General features: G+C 37.1%; 1 protein-coding gene across 1 annotated transcript in view; it reads right to left on the bottom strand.

Moving 5' to 3' along the window:
• CNTNAP4 (contactin associated protein family member 4) overlaps positions 1-14,075 on the bottom strand; it is a 261,201-nt gene that overhangs the window by 17,630 nt on the left and 229,496 nt on the right. Inside the window, exons 18-21 of the mRNA XM_034638501.1 lie at positions 6,340-6,579; positions 4,150-4,374; positions 2,635-2,768; positions 1,798-1,885 (exon numbers count right to left, since the gene is read on the bottom strand). Of these exons, the coding sequence (XP_034494392.1) occupies positions 1,798-1,885; positions 2,635-2,768; positions 4,150-4,374; positions 6,340-6,579 (687 nt within the window). The remainder of the gene's footprint in view (positions 1-1,797; positions 1,886-2,634; positions 2,769-4,149; positions 4,375-6,339; positions 6,580-14,075) is intronic.

Here is a 14,075-nt window from a genome sequence, read left to right as displayed (position 1 = left end):
TACTGTTTGATTAATACAATCCTCCTAATAGAATGCAGATAAGGTTCCCAATTGTTTTATAATATACTTAACATATTTCCACTCACAAAAGGTATTTTCATCAGTAACTGTGGCATTAAATTTGAAGATTTTATTTCTTCAAAATATGACTGTATTAACATTATGCATGACTGTTAAAATTTTCTATCTTGTATTTTACATTTTTACGTGATGCCTCATCTCAGACCCTGCTAGACTGAGGAACTCTTGAGATCAGGATTTGTTATATTTATTTGATTTTTTTTATTACTATAGTTGAATTTACATAATTTACATGATGAAACTCACTTGGAAGCTTCCAAATATCTAAGAAGTCCACTCCAGCATACTCTCTGAGACAACAATGCAATTCGTATTCCCCTGTTTGTTTGGAGAATGAGAGCACACAATTTTGGTGCTCATCATAGTCTTAGAAAACCTATAAATATTTATAAATTTTACTATTAACCTTCTCAAGGGCCAATATTTTGATCATTCACCCATGGTTTAATCAAATGTTCTCAGGATTCTGAGCTTATGTTCAGGGAATGTAAGGAATGATTAGTCAAGGTACAAATTGCTGAGGAGTTCAAAAAATAAAGGATTCCATTTACTATCCGAGGAGAAATATTCCAGGTTACTGTCAAATATCAAACAGGAGATGAACACCAGACCACAAGAGGTTCCCCACCCCCACCAGATCATATGAAATATCACTCCTCTTTATAATTTACTTATAACTAAAAAGAAAACCCTTTCAAAACATATTGCCCTCAGCACATTTCAGGTATACAGTACAGTATTAATTACAGTAACCGTGCTGTACATTAGATCTTCAGAACCTACTAATAAGTTCTTAGATTAAGAATACAATAGAGAAAAGCAAAAGTTGGGTTTACTTCATTTTGTTCTGATTTTCATTCAGCTTTGTGCATATTTAAGCATTCTCACCAAAAAAAAAAAAAAGTATGTGAGGTGATGGATGTTAATTAACTTGACAGTGGTAATCATCTCACAATATACACTTACATAAAATCATCACACTGTACACTTCAAATATACACAATTTTATTTGTCAATTACATCTCAATAAAGCAGGGAGGGAAAAAAAAAGTACTGCCCTTCTTTCCACTTAGTCCTTATTGGCAAGTATAAAAAAATGTATATATATTTTGATGTTAAAATGGCAAGAGTATGTTTCTGCTTGGGTGCTAATATCAGAAGTGATTGGTAGATATAAATAATAATCATAAGACATTTAAGTAGACACTGGGCTCCAGCAAGAGTGGTGAGCCACTACCACCTTTCAACAAGGCAAACAGGATCCAAGCCAGAACCTAAAGCAGATTCACAAACCTTGAGGAAAAGCAATTGCTCTCCCCCCACCTTCTCTCTTAGGCCTAGTCCTGGTTTGATCATTAGACGACAGCCTGTGTATTTGGCAGCTGATTGATACACAGTCTGTTATTTCTACCTTTGTTGTTTGTTATTTTTGAAGTGTGAGAACAATATCATGTTTCATTATGCAGAGACTACAGTGGCATTACTATCAAAGGACCATGCTTGCTCAGCAGGAAGTCCCTGCACATGGTTACATAAACCTCTGAGAAGGTACAGTTTCTGCCTCGATTATCACTCATTTTGTACTTAAAATAAAAGAGGAGATTTCTTTTGGCATGAGGAATTTGTGTGTGGCCTGTGTGCGCGTGTGCACATTTGGAATATGACTCTTCTGATCTTCATGCATCAGGATTAGGGGAAGGTTGTGCCTTTACTTACCTAAAATCCTGCCCAGTACAAGAGACCTGACGGCACTGAATTCTGTACCTGATGACAGGTGGACTTGTCTCTTTGCATTCTCGTCAATCTGTAGAATTGTTACATGAGGTGCAAACAGCCAGATGGATGCCATTTTGTTGGGAAGGAGACAGAAAGCCAAGGAAGACAAAAAAAAAAAAAAAAAAAAAAAAAAAAAAAAAAAGATAAAATAGGCAACTGTTAGTCTGGTCCCAGAGATTTAGAAAAACAAATTTTAAAGAGCCATTTACAAAGGTGAATGATATTTTCTAAACCTCCTACTCTACCCTCAGACACCAGTGGACCCCACCTTCTATTTTAATTCTCTCCACTGTATGAGAAATCCAAAATTGGTAAAGCTAAAAAAACACCAAAACAAACCAAACAGAGTTATTTTCACCTTGATACTTTTACCTAGGTTGGTATTTTCACTTGAGTCATTCAGCTAAGATATTTTCCTCTATATAGAGGGCCCAAGCATTCGGGCTTCTCTTCAAAAGCTGGTACAGCCAACAATTCCATTGGTTTCATGAGAGTAGCAATACCCCTACTAGAGGTATGTATGATAAAATAGACAGCTTTCCCTCCTGAACGATGTAAAACAAATGAGGAAAGCTTGACATTTTTGGTATCAAATATTAATAATATCTTGGACAGAATCTTTGTCCTTTCAAAAACCAGACCACATTTGGCAGTCTATGTGCAAGAGCAGCACTGAAGGATGTCTTTAGTCTATTCATTATCATAATTCTGCCAATGGTCCTTCATGCTGGGGAACTGTAACTGTAACCACTGCTTCTGTTGAATTTATTATATTACCTCTACAAAGACCACTCCTTCTTCTCTGTTAATCTCTACGTGGTGAAGCTGCCCATCCGCCATGTTTTTGAAATCAAAGTTAACGACATCAGGTTCTTGATATCTATTTAGTTTGTACCTGATCTGCAAACTTCCTAAAGTAGGGAAGAGAAGTTATATTTTTAGTTAAAATTGTAGTTTAAGAACTACATATACAAACTCAGTGTACTCTTTTTAGCTATTAATTTCTGGTGGAAAATTGACAGTAGTTTATTGGATGTCTCCTTTCCTTGTAATTCCTAGAAGTCAGCTTCTATGTCAAATTGCACTGTTTTCAAGATCAAGACCAAGCATGGTGCCAATAAGCAGTCTTCCTTGCAAAACATTAATTTTTCCCCTAAAAGTCAAATATGCAGTTAAGCATAAGCAAATCTCCATACTAGTCTCTAACTTAAAAAAACACAACTTAATGTATTATGAAATGCCACACTATTGTGGAATATTGCATTAATGTGTTTCCATAATCTATCATCTTTGAAAAAGATGCCACTTCTGAAATGCAATTGATTAATGGAAATTTTATAAGGAAATGGAGTTTTACTAAAGATGAAAAATATTTCCATGTGGTCACAGTCATAGACTTTGTAATGAAATTAGGATGAAATCAATGGTTTTTAGCCAAACTTACCATGAGAATTAATACTACTCAGCTGCCTGCAAAGATGCCAATTTATTTCACAGGGTATCTCCAATTTAGCAAAGAAAATAGCATAATGTATAGATAAGCTTCAAGCTCAAAAGATAGACAGTGAAGGTAAATATACTTATTAAACAATATTACTTTTATTTTAGTGTTCAGTGCCCTTGGGCCATATTTATTCTAGTTGAAATGATATATTCAAGTTTATAAATTTATTTTCCTCACTCAGATAATTTATCTATGAATTTTTGTCTTTAATCTGGATATAGGGAGGAGAAAAAACATCAGCAAGTGGTTTCTGTGAGGAGGTTTCTGTAGCATACACATGTCCTAATCCACAAGCCATTGCTCTGCACTGATGTACCAGCATTTCCCATGACTATTTCATTGCTGACCATTAAAATCAACTGATTACTGTGGGGGCCTTTTCCTATATATAATGCTAGGTTGTTAACATTCCCTCACAATTTCTCTACTTTTAATTGAAGGGAATGTTTATTATATACAAATAGGCATCTTCTTTCAAAATGAACCACAAAATTGATACTGATATTATATGGAATAGTAAAGAGCTTCTAGCAATAATAAAATAAGTATTTTATATAAATAAAAAATAACACTGAATATGTGAAATAATCAAAATTATCTTAATTTTAAATAATCCTTTTAGATTAAATTTATAGTACAATATTGGAAAACAAAGCTGAATACAAAAAACAGGCACATCTTTCATCCTGTTTGTAGTCTTGAGAGGCAAGAACATAAGAACAATCCATATTACTACTAATCTAAGTTCTAATTCAATTTTCTCTCTCTCTCATCTAAAAAGCACTCACCATTTTTGGCAATGATAACTGAAAGGTATTCTTTATAAAAGGAGCTCACGTAAAGCAGTAAGCTTGGTGCTCGTGTTGTTCGAAAGCTAAATTTGATCATTTCTCTGCTCAGCTTCATATCGCCATGAAATGAAGCAGCGTGGGAGCTGGAATTTTTACTTAAGGAATAATTTTCTTGAAAATTGTAAATCACAGATGAGCCAGATCCAAAATATGCAGAAATCTCTGAAATGATACACACATTTTATGTTAAAAAAATTAAGTGCAAGGATTTTGTTTCAGTTTTATTGATATTTTTAATTAAGAATAACAAATTGTATAGATATAACAAATAGCTCCAAACCAGAACCAAAGAACACAGAAAATTAATAGAGCTTTTATGATGGTCCTTGAAATGGCTTTATGTTAGAATTATATGTAATTAATTTGCTAGTTAGCCTTATAATTGAAAGCATAATATCCTCCTCTCTGACTTCAGATGTAAACCAGGTTTCTTGGCTTTTATCTCCCTTACCATCCATTTTCTTATTTAAATTTTTAGTCCTGTCTATTATTTTGTAGCTAGAATACCCTAGTTTTCCTATAATAGGAAGGAAGGAAGTTTGAGGGGTCCTCTTACCTTCCAGGATCAACAGGCGGAAATGTTCCTTTTTGCCTAAACACGTTCCCCTATTTATGGTGCCCTGCGAAAAGAAGCTAAGCCCAGCGTTAATATAAGCGAGGGCAGCAGGCATCTGTGTAGCGGTGATCAACATAAGGAACTATCCAGCCTCTTTCAGTTTTACAAAAGTGTAGCGCTTTACTTATACGAGGTTCACACACCACATATTCATTTATATATGTATGAAAACGAGGAGGAGAGGATACTGGAGGAATAATTAGAGCTGGATCCTTGAACTCCGCTACTCTCCATTACAATAAAGGACCAGTTGTGGAACGTGAGTTGTAAATGATGCTCACCGGGGTAACATAGCAGCGTCTCCATTCCCTCAGCATTTGAAGAGTGTTTCGTTTGCTTGTTTTATTATTTTCGTAATCTGTAACACCCTTTTTATGTGCACTATGATACACAGATGTACAGTAGCACTCTTGATTGCAGTTGGTGAGCTGAACTAGAAATCATTTGGGTTCAGAAAGTAAAGACAAGAGGTGGTCTTTGTTCAAACTTTATTTAGAACTCACCACCCTAAGGTCAAAACCCGACTGAGATGAAGACTCTGGCTCAAGATCTGCTAAGCCACCTGGGTGCCCCGCGCCCCCTAACTTTAAATGTAAACAGCCTCCTAGAATGATAGCAGTGCGAGTTATTATCACAGGTTGACTTGAAATTTTAACTTAGTTCTGGTAAAAAGTAGATGACTTTTAACCCACTTTTCCTGAAATAATCCCAAAAGCTTTCTTTGCAAAGCAGGAGTTGTTTCAACTTGGAGGCAATTTTTGTTAGCCTCCTTCAGGAAAAGGTTCAATAGCCCAGACACACTCAAATAAAGCAACTGAATTAAACACGATGGCAGTTTTCTAGGAGCAACTATGAAAGCATAACGAATGTTTGTGTATTCAGAGAAGTCCGTCCAGAACACTTAATACGACACTCAGCTCTTTCTTTCTTCCATGACATAGGTCTGTGAACAAGACAAACTGAAAAATATTCCGCTATTTTACTTTACAGATATTGGCCACATCATAGAGCAAAATGCCTGAGTATCTCTATTTTGTTACACATGCATATTTAATGGAAAAGCTATTTTTATTCTTGGAAAAAATATTTGTTTGGCAAAAACCAAAACACAATACTTCCTAATTCTCCTTTCACGGTTGACTGTCCTCATCAAAAATAATGATAATGCCTTTACAGATTTTAAAAGAGAGAGCTGCCCCGTGGGACAGGTGGTTGATAGCCATAATACTTAAGAACATCAACATTAGACAGAAAAAAGCAGACTGAGCAGCCAACATTTTAAGACATCTAGAGGCAACTTGAGAGGCTTTATTATTAATAGATACTATTTTTTTAAGAATTGAGGCAAATATCTAAGAAATGAAGTGGGATTAGTTTGAAAGAGGTATTTTTCAAAAAAAAATCAGAAATGGAAATATTTTTGCTCAAATCAGCTACCCAGAAAATGACCGCAAGATGGTTTCTTCATATTGGATGAGTTTTCCCATCAGGACACCCCATACCATACTCACCCTTCGAGCAGAACGGCCCTGTATATGCAGAGAAGGTGCAGTCACAAGAGAATCCACTGAGCTTTTCTCTGCATTTCCCTCCGTTTTGACACAACTTTCCATAGCTGCTGCAGTGCCCTCTACAACCCGGCTCCACTCCGGGTGTCACCTTAGCTCTTTCTTCCAGGTCCAGGGACATTCCGTTCAACTGCAGAGACCGAATGCAGCCCAGAAAGCCCCTCTGTCTGGTGGCCGTTCCACCTAAAAGGGAAATACTGCAAATGGAAACATGTTCCTCGGTGTTTTGTTCAGGATTTCAAGACCAGACAAAACTGAAGCCTCAGAGAGAATGGCCAAGATTGTGGCCTTATAAGGAATGGGCAAAGTTGGATGAGCCAATATAATTCGGGGAGCACAATTTGTGACAGAATATTGAGAAAATTCAAGAAGATAAAACGTGAATTCCATTTTTCCCAAAGGTTGAATTTGTTACATATTGGTTTTCTAAAAATGATTTATTAAAATGTAAGTTGGAGAGGTTGTTTTTGTTTTTTTAGTTTCTTTCAGAGAACAAAATAAGGCCATATCTTAGTTTCATGCAAAATAACGGTGAAATGGATGAGCAGTCTTAATGTAGAAACTTTTTTTTTTCAGTTTTAAATCAGCATATACTTGTGGGTAAGTGTGGCTCGTTCTTCATACTGAAACTTGATCCTGATGCTGGAATGGTTTTAATTTATTGAGAATTATGAAAGACTCCTTGAGGTCTTCTAAGATGTGTGCCCCAATATGGTCTTTGGTCGTTACTCTTCCATCAAAAACATGGTAACTGAGATTATTCGTTTTTGTCTGGCATACTTCCCAGCAAACTTTTTCTAAATACTGGTCCAGTATGGAGTGATTTAAGCTTGGAAAGATTCTCAACAAACTGGGGAAAGCGGGTTGATGGAGAGACAGTGATGCAGTATTTATTGGATAATACATGACAATATGACTTATCAAGTGACCCCCCCAAAGAGGTTTACAATGTCTGAGTGGAACCAGACCCTGCTATCCTAAGGCAGAAGCTCTCAAACCTTAAGGAAAATAAGTGTCACATGGAAGCCTTCTTAAAAATACAGCCTCGCTCCAAGAAATACTGATTCTGTGGGCCAGAAATAAGGACGGTGAATCGAAACTATCAACAAACCTTCCAGGTGGATCTTCTTCAGGTGGTCCCTTGACCCCACACTTCATCAGCACTCTCCTAATAAGAATGTAAGCTCGAAGAGGACCTTCACCTGATGTCCAGGAACACCGTAAATTAATACTCAGAACTTGAAGTGGGAAAATAGTACTCTAATCTCAATCGTCTGGACCATTCTACCCAGAGGCATTAGATGGTCACGGGTCCTCTAAAAAAGGAGCTTTGTTGCTGAACAGATGATGCGTTCTCTCCGCCAGGATCTTAGACCTGCTCTGTACAGACTGTCTCTTCCTAGGACATGCTGCCTCCCTCCTCTACCACTTTGCTTAGCACACTCCTCATCTAGCCTTCACTAGTTAACATCTCCTTATCCTCAGAGATTAAACCTTTTTTTTTTTTAACCTTCAGAACCAAGAGTTGGCCAGAAAGTCCCCACATAAATAGGCCTTCGTCACCATCTACCAGCTTTTACATTTTACCAACTGACTTTGTATATTATCAGCATATATCTGCTTCAATTGCCCTGTACCCGAGCACACAGAACTGTGCCTGACACAGAATAGCTGCGCGGTAACTATTTACAAGCATAACTAACTGATTGGCAATTGACATTAATAACTGATTATTAATAATCAGTTAATGCACTGGCTCATTAAATTGGATTATGCCATGGGGGTGGGAGCTGGGTGCTTGGTGCTTCAGAGAGAGAACATTATTGGCCACACAGGGTAGTTTGGGTCCCTGAGCCTGAGAATGAGGATAAAACCCAAGGAATGTTTCTGAATCCATTAATTGTATAGTTTTGAATAATGAAATACCATGAAGGGAAAACTAAAAGAATTCCTAAGAATTTTGGATGCATTTCACTAGTGGTACTTAGAATTCAGATTCATAGACATAAGGGACCCCATTCAAGCAACCGTACTTAAATTTGTGTATTGAAATTGCTTCAGCTGACATAATTTGTGCCTCTTCTTGACGCAAATACAATGAAGTCATATTTTCTATTTTTAAATCCAGATGCAGCATGCTGTGAAGCCAGACATATTCCAATTCCAGTTTCTGTGGGCATGGCAGGGAAAAAGGAGTTCATCTCATTCCAGAGTCTCAGACTAGCTGACAATCTTCTTGTTTCCTTTCTCCTACTCTGTGTCCTTCCATTCCTGAAGTCTCTCTTCTCCCCTTAGTCTTAGGACTCCTCTTCTTTTCCTTCCACATTAAAGCTGCTACCCACCTTAACTTCAGACCTCCCTATTCTCACACTCTGCTAACTCACCTCAATAGAATGTTGAGAGCTCAGAATTAAGTCTTTGACCAAATTCTCTTAGCATCCTGGCTGCAGTTTTCTTTGCTGGGTAAGGAAGCCCACAGCCTTTCTGTTAGCTTTGAGCCGGGAACTCTTTGGAGGAGGGTCAGGTGCTGGGAAGTCTAGATTACAGGTGGACTCCTGGTGTATTTCATTCATTTCATGTTATAGTATTTTAAATCATGATACATAGTTTATAGTACGCTGTATTGTTAAACCATGATCTGTTAAGCAGTTGTCACTCTGAAGCAGCAAGTCTCTCTGCTTTAGGAATTGATCTTCCTCTGCCAGTGACATCATAATGACTAAAGTGGGAGTCCAACAGCTGAATACAATTCCTTTTCATCTGCCCCAGCTTGTTTATTCTTATTTGTTTCATTTTGTTCTAGACGATGAGGAACTAGAGGCATAGAGAATTCCAGGGACAAGCCCATGGGCACAGCTGAGGAAATATTAAAATAAACAATTTCAGTTAGAGGCAGGGAAGAGTGAGAACTTGCAGTTGGCCTTTTAATACAAGGGTGTCCCTTTCTCTCCACACCAAAATGTAGTCAAAAAAGATAATTTTCATTTTCTTCGATCATTTTTGGTTTGAACAGTATTTCAGTTCTGCTAGCTCTATTTAGGAGGTCTTTGCTGTGCACGGTGTCTGACATGGGAGGTACAGAATTATATGAAACTGATCTTGGCCTCATAGAGCCCATGGTCTAGTAACAGATTTAGACAGGGAAACACATGATGTTAACGGTACAAATAGGTACTTGGTAGACAAGAAGGTCAGAGGATGGGGATATTAACAGGGAAAAACCCCCACACATATGTGTGAAATACGTATATTTATAATAGTGAGAAGAAAATCAACACCCAGCCTTGCAAATAGGATTTCTGAATTGTGTACTTGTGAAGAGTTAATGTTTACCTATCAAATAGTTTTATTTTTTTTTAAAGGCTTTATTTATTTGAGAGAGAGAGAGTGCACGTGTGAGAGAGCATGAGCCAGGAGATGAGGGCAGAGAGAGAGGGAGAAGCAGGCTCCCCTCTAAGCAGGGAGCCCTCGTACTTGGGGCTTGATCCCAGGACCCAGAGATCATGACCTGAGCTGAAGGCAGATGCTTAACACACTGAGCCGCCCAGGAATCCCTTAATCAAATAGTTTTAAACTATGTTTTTAAATTATCAGGAAAAATGTCTAATTAAACATAAACATATGAGTCATACATGTGTTGAGGATTTTTGCTTTACCATTAGGTTTCAAGTTAATAACTTCTTATTTTGAGAAGAACTATTCTGGAGAACACAGCCAATGTAAATAGTATTGAGCTTGAAAGCTTAATTAAAGATTCCAATGACTTTTCAGGGTTAAAGTAGGTCCAATTAAAATGAGCTGCAGTTTGATTAATTGATTCTGGATGTTTCCAGTGAGCTATTACGTTTGGAACTGTCTTTCAATTAATTTCCTATCAATTTACCTGCCATGCTATATCAGATATAATGAATTCTGGAACTTCACAAACAATAGGTATCCTGTAAAACCAATGTCTAACCTGCCTATGTGAAGGAATAAAACTGAATCTGTTCACTTACATAACAGTACTGGGCTCTGCACCTAACAGGCATGCTAGGCGATGAACAGAGACTGAGTCCAACCCTTCCATCATGTTCATTACTCTCAGGAAGTGAGTCTAAGTGACAGATGCTATTGTCATGAAATACGAGCTGGTTCTTTCCTATGCCAATTTTTTTTTTCCTGGAGCAGGAAGACCTTTAATTTTTTAATGGCAAATTATTTATGTACTGTGCTTAAATGTTATTAAGGCTTAACTGGGAACAACTGTATATTTGCCCAGGGGCCTTAGAAAAAAAAGAAATCAAGATTCCACGTTTCTCTTTAAAATTTAAGGTCATAGAAATGTGTCTGGCAGAGTACAGAGGCTCTCCCTGACCATGGCACTGTGGCAGAGAAAGGCAGCTAAGACTCTGACCACTGAGATCAACTTGGAATGGGAAAGTGATAGCCCATGCAGACTGGGCCCAGGACTGAGTCAGGGGATTGAAGGGAAAAAGTGGTCTCCTGTATATTATGTATTGGATCTTTAGTCCTGGTCTACCCAGCCATCCTTGGAAAGGCTTAGCCTTGTAGAAATGGTGCATTAGTGTACAGAGCTGTGAGACTGGACCCCCCCGCTATAATTTTGCCAAGGAATGTTCGTCATTAAGCATAACCCTAGGAGAGTCGGGGGGAAGAGGACTGGTCTCCCTCCTGTTCAAAGAACTATTATGGCTGAAATAGGAAGCTAGTGTAAGCAACCGTGTCATAGGGCAGAAAATGCAGGCAGTCCCTGAACCAAAGTCAGTGGAGAGAACATGCCCTTGTGGTAGTCCCAGCAGAAAAATGTGGGTCTATTTAGTTTTCTCATATGCCAAGGCCACAGCACCTCTCTGGTCTGACCTTCTAAGACATATTTTAAAGAAATAAACTGTTGGTGGTATGAGTCATATTCTCTGCTCTTAAGAGATCCTATGTGAATTCTGATTTCAGTCAACAGTCACTAAGATTTGCTCGCTAAACACGCAAAAGTACACTGAGTGCTTCTTAAGCTAATCATGAAAAAGACATCTCAAGGAGGACAGAAGAACACAATTGAAGTAAATGATATGATTACATGAAAGAGAAATGTGGCTTTCATTGTACTGTGCTTTGGTGTGTGGGAACATATTTACTACAAAAGAAAATCAGATTGAAATAAAAATTACTCAAATGTAAAACTTTTTGACATTCTCTTCCCATAACTATTTTAGCCTATGAAAAGTAAACTAAAAGTAAAAAGACAAATTCTAGAATATATTATAATTAATAACCCCTATTCATCAAGACACCATTACACCTATGAAAATATAATCCAAAGAGAGAAGAAATTAGGAATAAATGTGTCTGAAATGAATCCAAAATATACACAGAATTCTTATAAATCTTTTTTTTTTAAGTAGGCTCCATGCCCAGTGTGGAACCCAAAACAGGGCTTGAACTCACAACCGTAAGATCGAGACCCAAGCTGAGATCAAGAGTCGGACACTTAACCAACTGAGCCACCCAGCCCCCTCGCCTTTTTTTTAAAAAAAGAAGACAACCCTGTAGAAAATGGGCAACAGATTTGAACAGCCAAGTCATAAGGAGGATATCCAAATGGTCAATAGCTATATGGCAGTGTCTCTTAATGTTTAACATATGCACATCTCCTGACCCAGTAATTCCACTGTTAGGTACAGACCCAACAGAAAGATAAGTATATGTTCACCAACTGACCAGTACAAGGATGTATTTGTGGTATCCAACTTGACAAGTACACAAAAGCCCATTCGTAAATAAATCTATGTATTGGTACTGTCAGTTTCCCAAAAGATGCCTGGGTGATACTGATGTGCAGCTAAGGGTGAGAACCAAGCTTCAGGGCTTCAATATGCTCAGAGTTCAACATTAACCTTTGTGTATGGCATTTAGAAATGGTTTGCTCCAGACGCTCAATAAATATTTGTGGATTTGATGCAATTCAAATGCAATGCAAATGGCTTCTGAGTCTATGTCAGGAGTTCTCACTTCTCCTTCAGGTCCTAGTCACAAAGTATTGAGATGGAGTTTGCCCTATTTAAAAACCTGTCAGTAAAAGAATTTAGATTGCAAACAAAAATTGCAGAGCTAGTTGAATGAAAATCAATTCAAGGCTAATTTAAGAAGCTTCTAAGAAAAATGCTGAGTTTACAAACCAAAATAGAAAATGACCACTGTCACATTTCAGCTTAAAGAAATGATTGATTCTTTTCTCTCCATCATTTCCGTGGTTGGAGAATGTTTGTGGGGCAATGATAACAGCAGTCACTCTTGACATTGAGTCCTCGGTGTAACAGGGTCAAGGGCATATGTTTAATACACCAATTAATATCATGCCACTAAACTTGTTTTTTAAAGCAATAAATAACACCTCTGCATAGTACTGTTCAACTCAGGTCATAAATCACACACATACAGAAAGGAGAAAGTGAGAGAATGTGGAAAGGCTGGGAAAGACCCAGTGCCGTAATTAAGAAGAATGGAGAAAGATGGGCTATAACTAGAAGGTGAATCGTCATTTTTATTACAAAAAGTAATGTGATGTTTGGGATATTTGGGGAAGGGGAGGAGATGGTCGCTGCATTGGTGTTCACTCTTTCTAATTTATCACATTACATTCCTGTCAACTGCTTTCACTTTTTCATACAAGGTTTTATGTTCATTATTTTATTACTCCTTCACGTTGCATGGCATCCTACAGTTTAGATTAACTGAAAACAATTGTCTCAATATTTGGAACTACAAGGATTGTTCTGTTTTATAATTCTTGTGTAGATGAACCTAGTTCCACCTCCGAAACTCTCATTTCCTTCTTTCTATTTCAATCGTCATAGATCATTGTTGCTCAGCTGTATCATGTTTTTAATCACGTTTCTATTTATTTTTACTCATTTTGCTCAGAAGGTAAAGCATCAGTCTTGCTTCAGAGTTCCACTCTGAGATGTGGACACACTTTACCACTGATTTTTAAGGGAGAGACTGAAGCCAGCAATTGAGAAAACATATTAGATGCTTTCACGTTATCCCGTTCCACTAGTTACTTCCAAGAGACCACCAAAATCCTTACTCTCAAAAAACAAAAAAAAAATGTAATGTCAATAAATATCATCAACATAGGCCTGGCTGTGGTAGCACAGTGAGATGGAGAATATAACTGAAATAAAAATGAATGTACATTCAAATATCCACAACATTTTACTTGTAGGTAAAAGTGTTACAGATATATCTCAAACAAACATAGTTCTATATTACCAAAATTTCTTCTGTTTCATATTTGTAGTATTATAAAGTAACTTTATTTGGTATCTGAAATATTCCAAAATAGTGTTAATGTTTTCTGCCAAATTTGTATACAAACAAGAAGGTACATTTTTGGTAAAAGCTACTAAATGCTGAGATACTAACATTATCTTAGACTGACTAACATTAGCTTAGTCTTACAGTTTTGTCCCATGTTTAAAGATTGTGTTTCTATGTAACTTAAAACTACCAACCTCATTGTCATGTTGATTGTCCGGATTTAAACATTTTTTAGGATTAGAAGTTATACTATAGACTTACTCTTTACAGTTGTATTTATCTCATTAATGTATCCTGATACCCCAAAATGAATGACAGTCATTACGCATACTTAGAAATACTGATTAGCCATAATTATT

Source organism: Ailuropoda melanoleuca, chromosome 12 (genome assembly GCF_002007445.2).
Source record: "Ailuropoda melanoleuca isolate Jingjing chromosome 12, ASM200744v2, whole genome shotgun sequence".
Lineage (NCBI taxonomy): Eukaryota > Metazoa > Chordata > Mammalia > Carnivora > Ursidae > Ailuropoda > Ailuropoda melanoleuca.
Note: the sequence above shows the minus strand (reverse complement) of the source record. Positions and strands in the feature narration are given on the sequence as shown.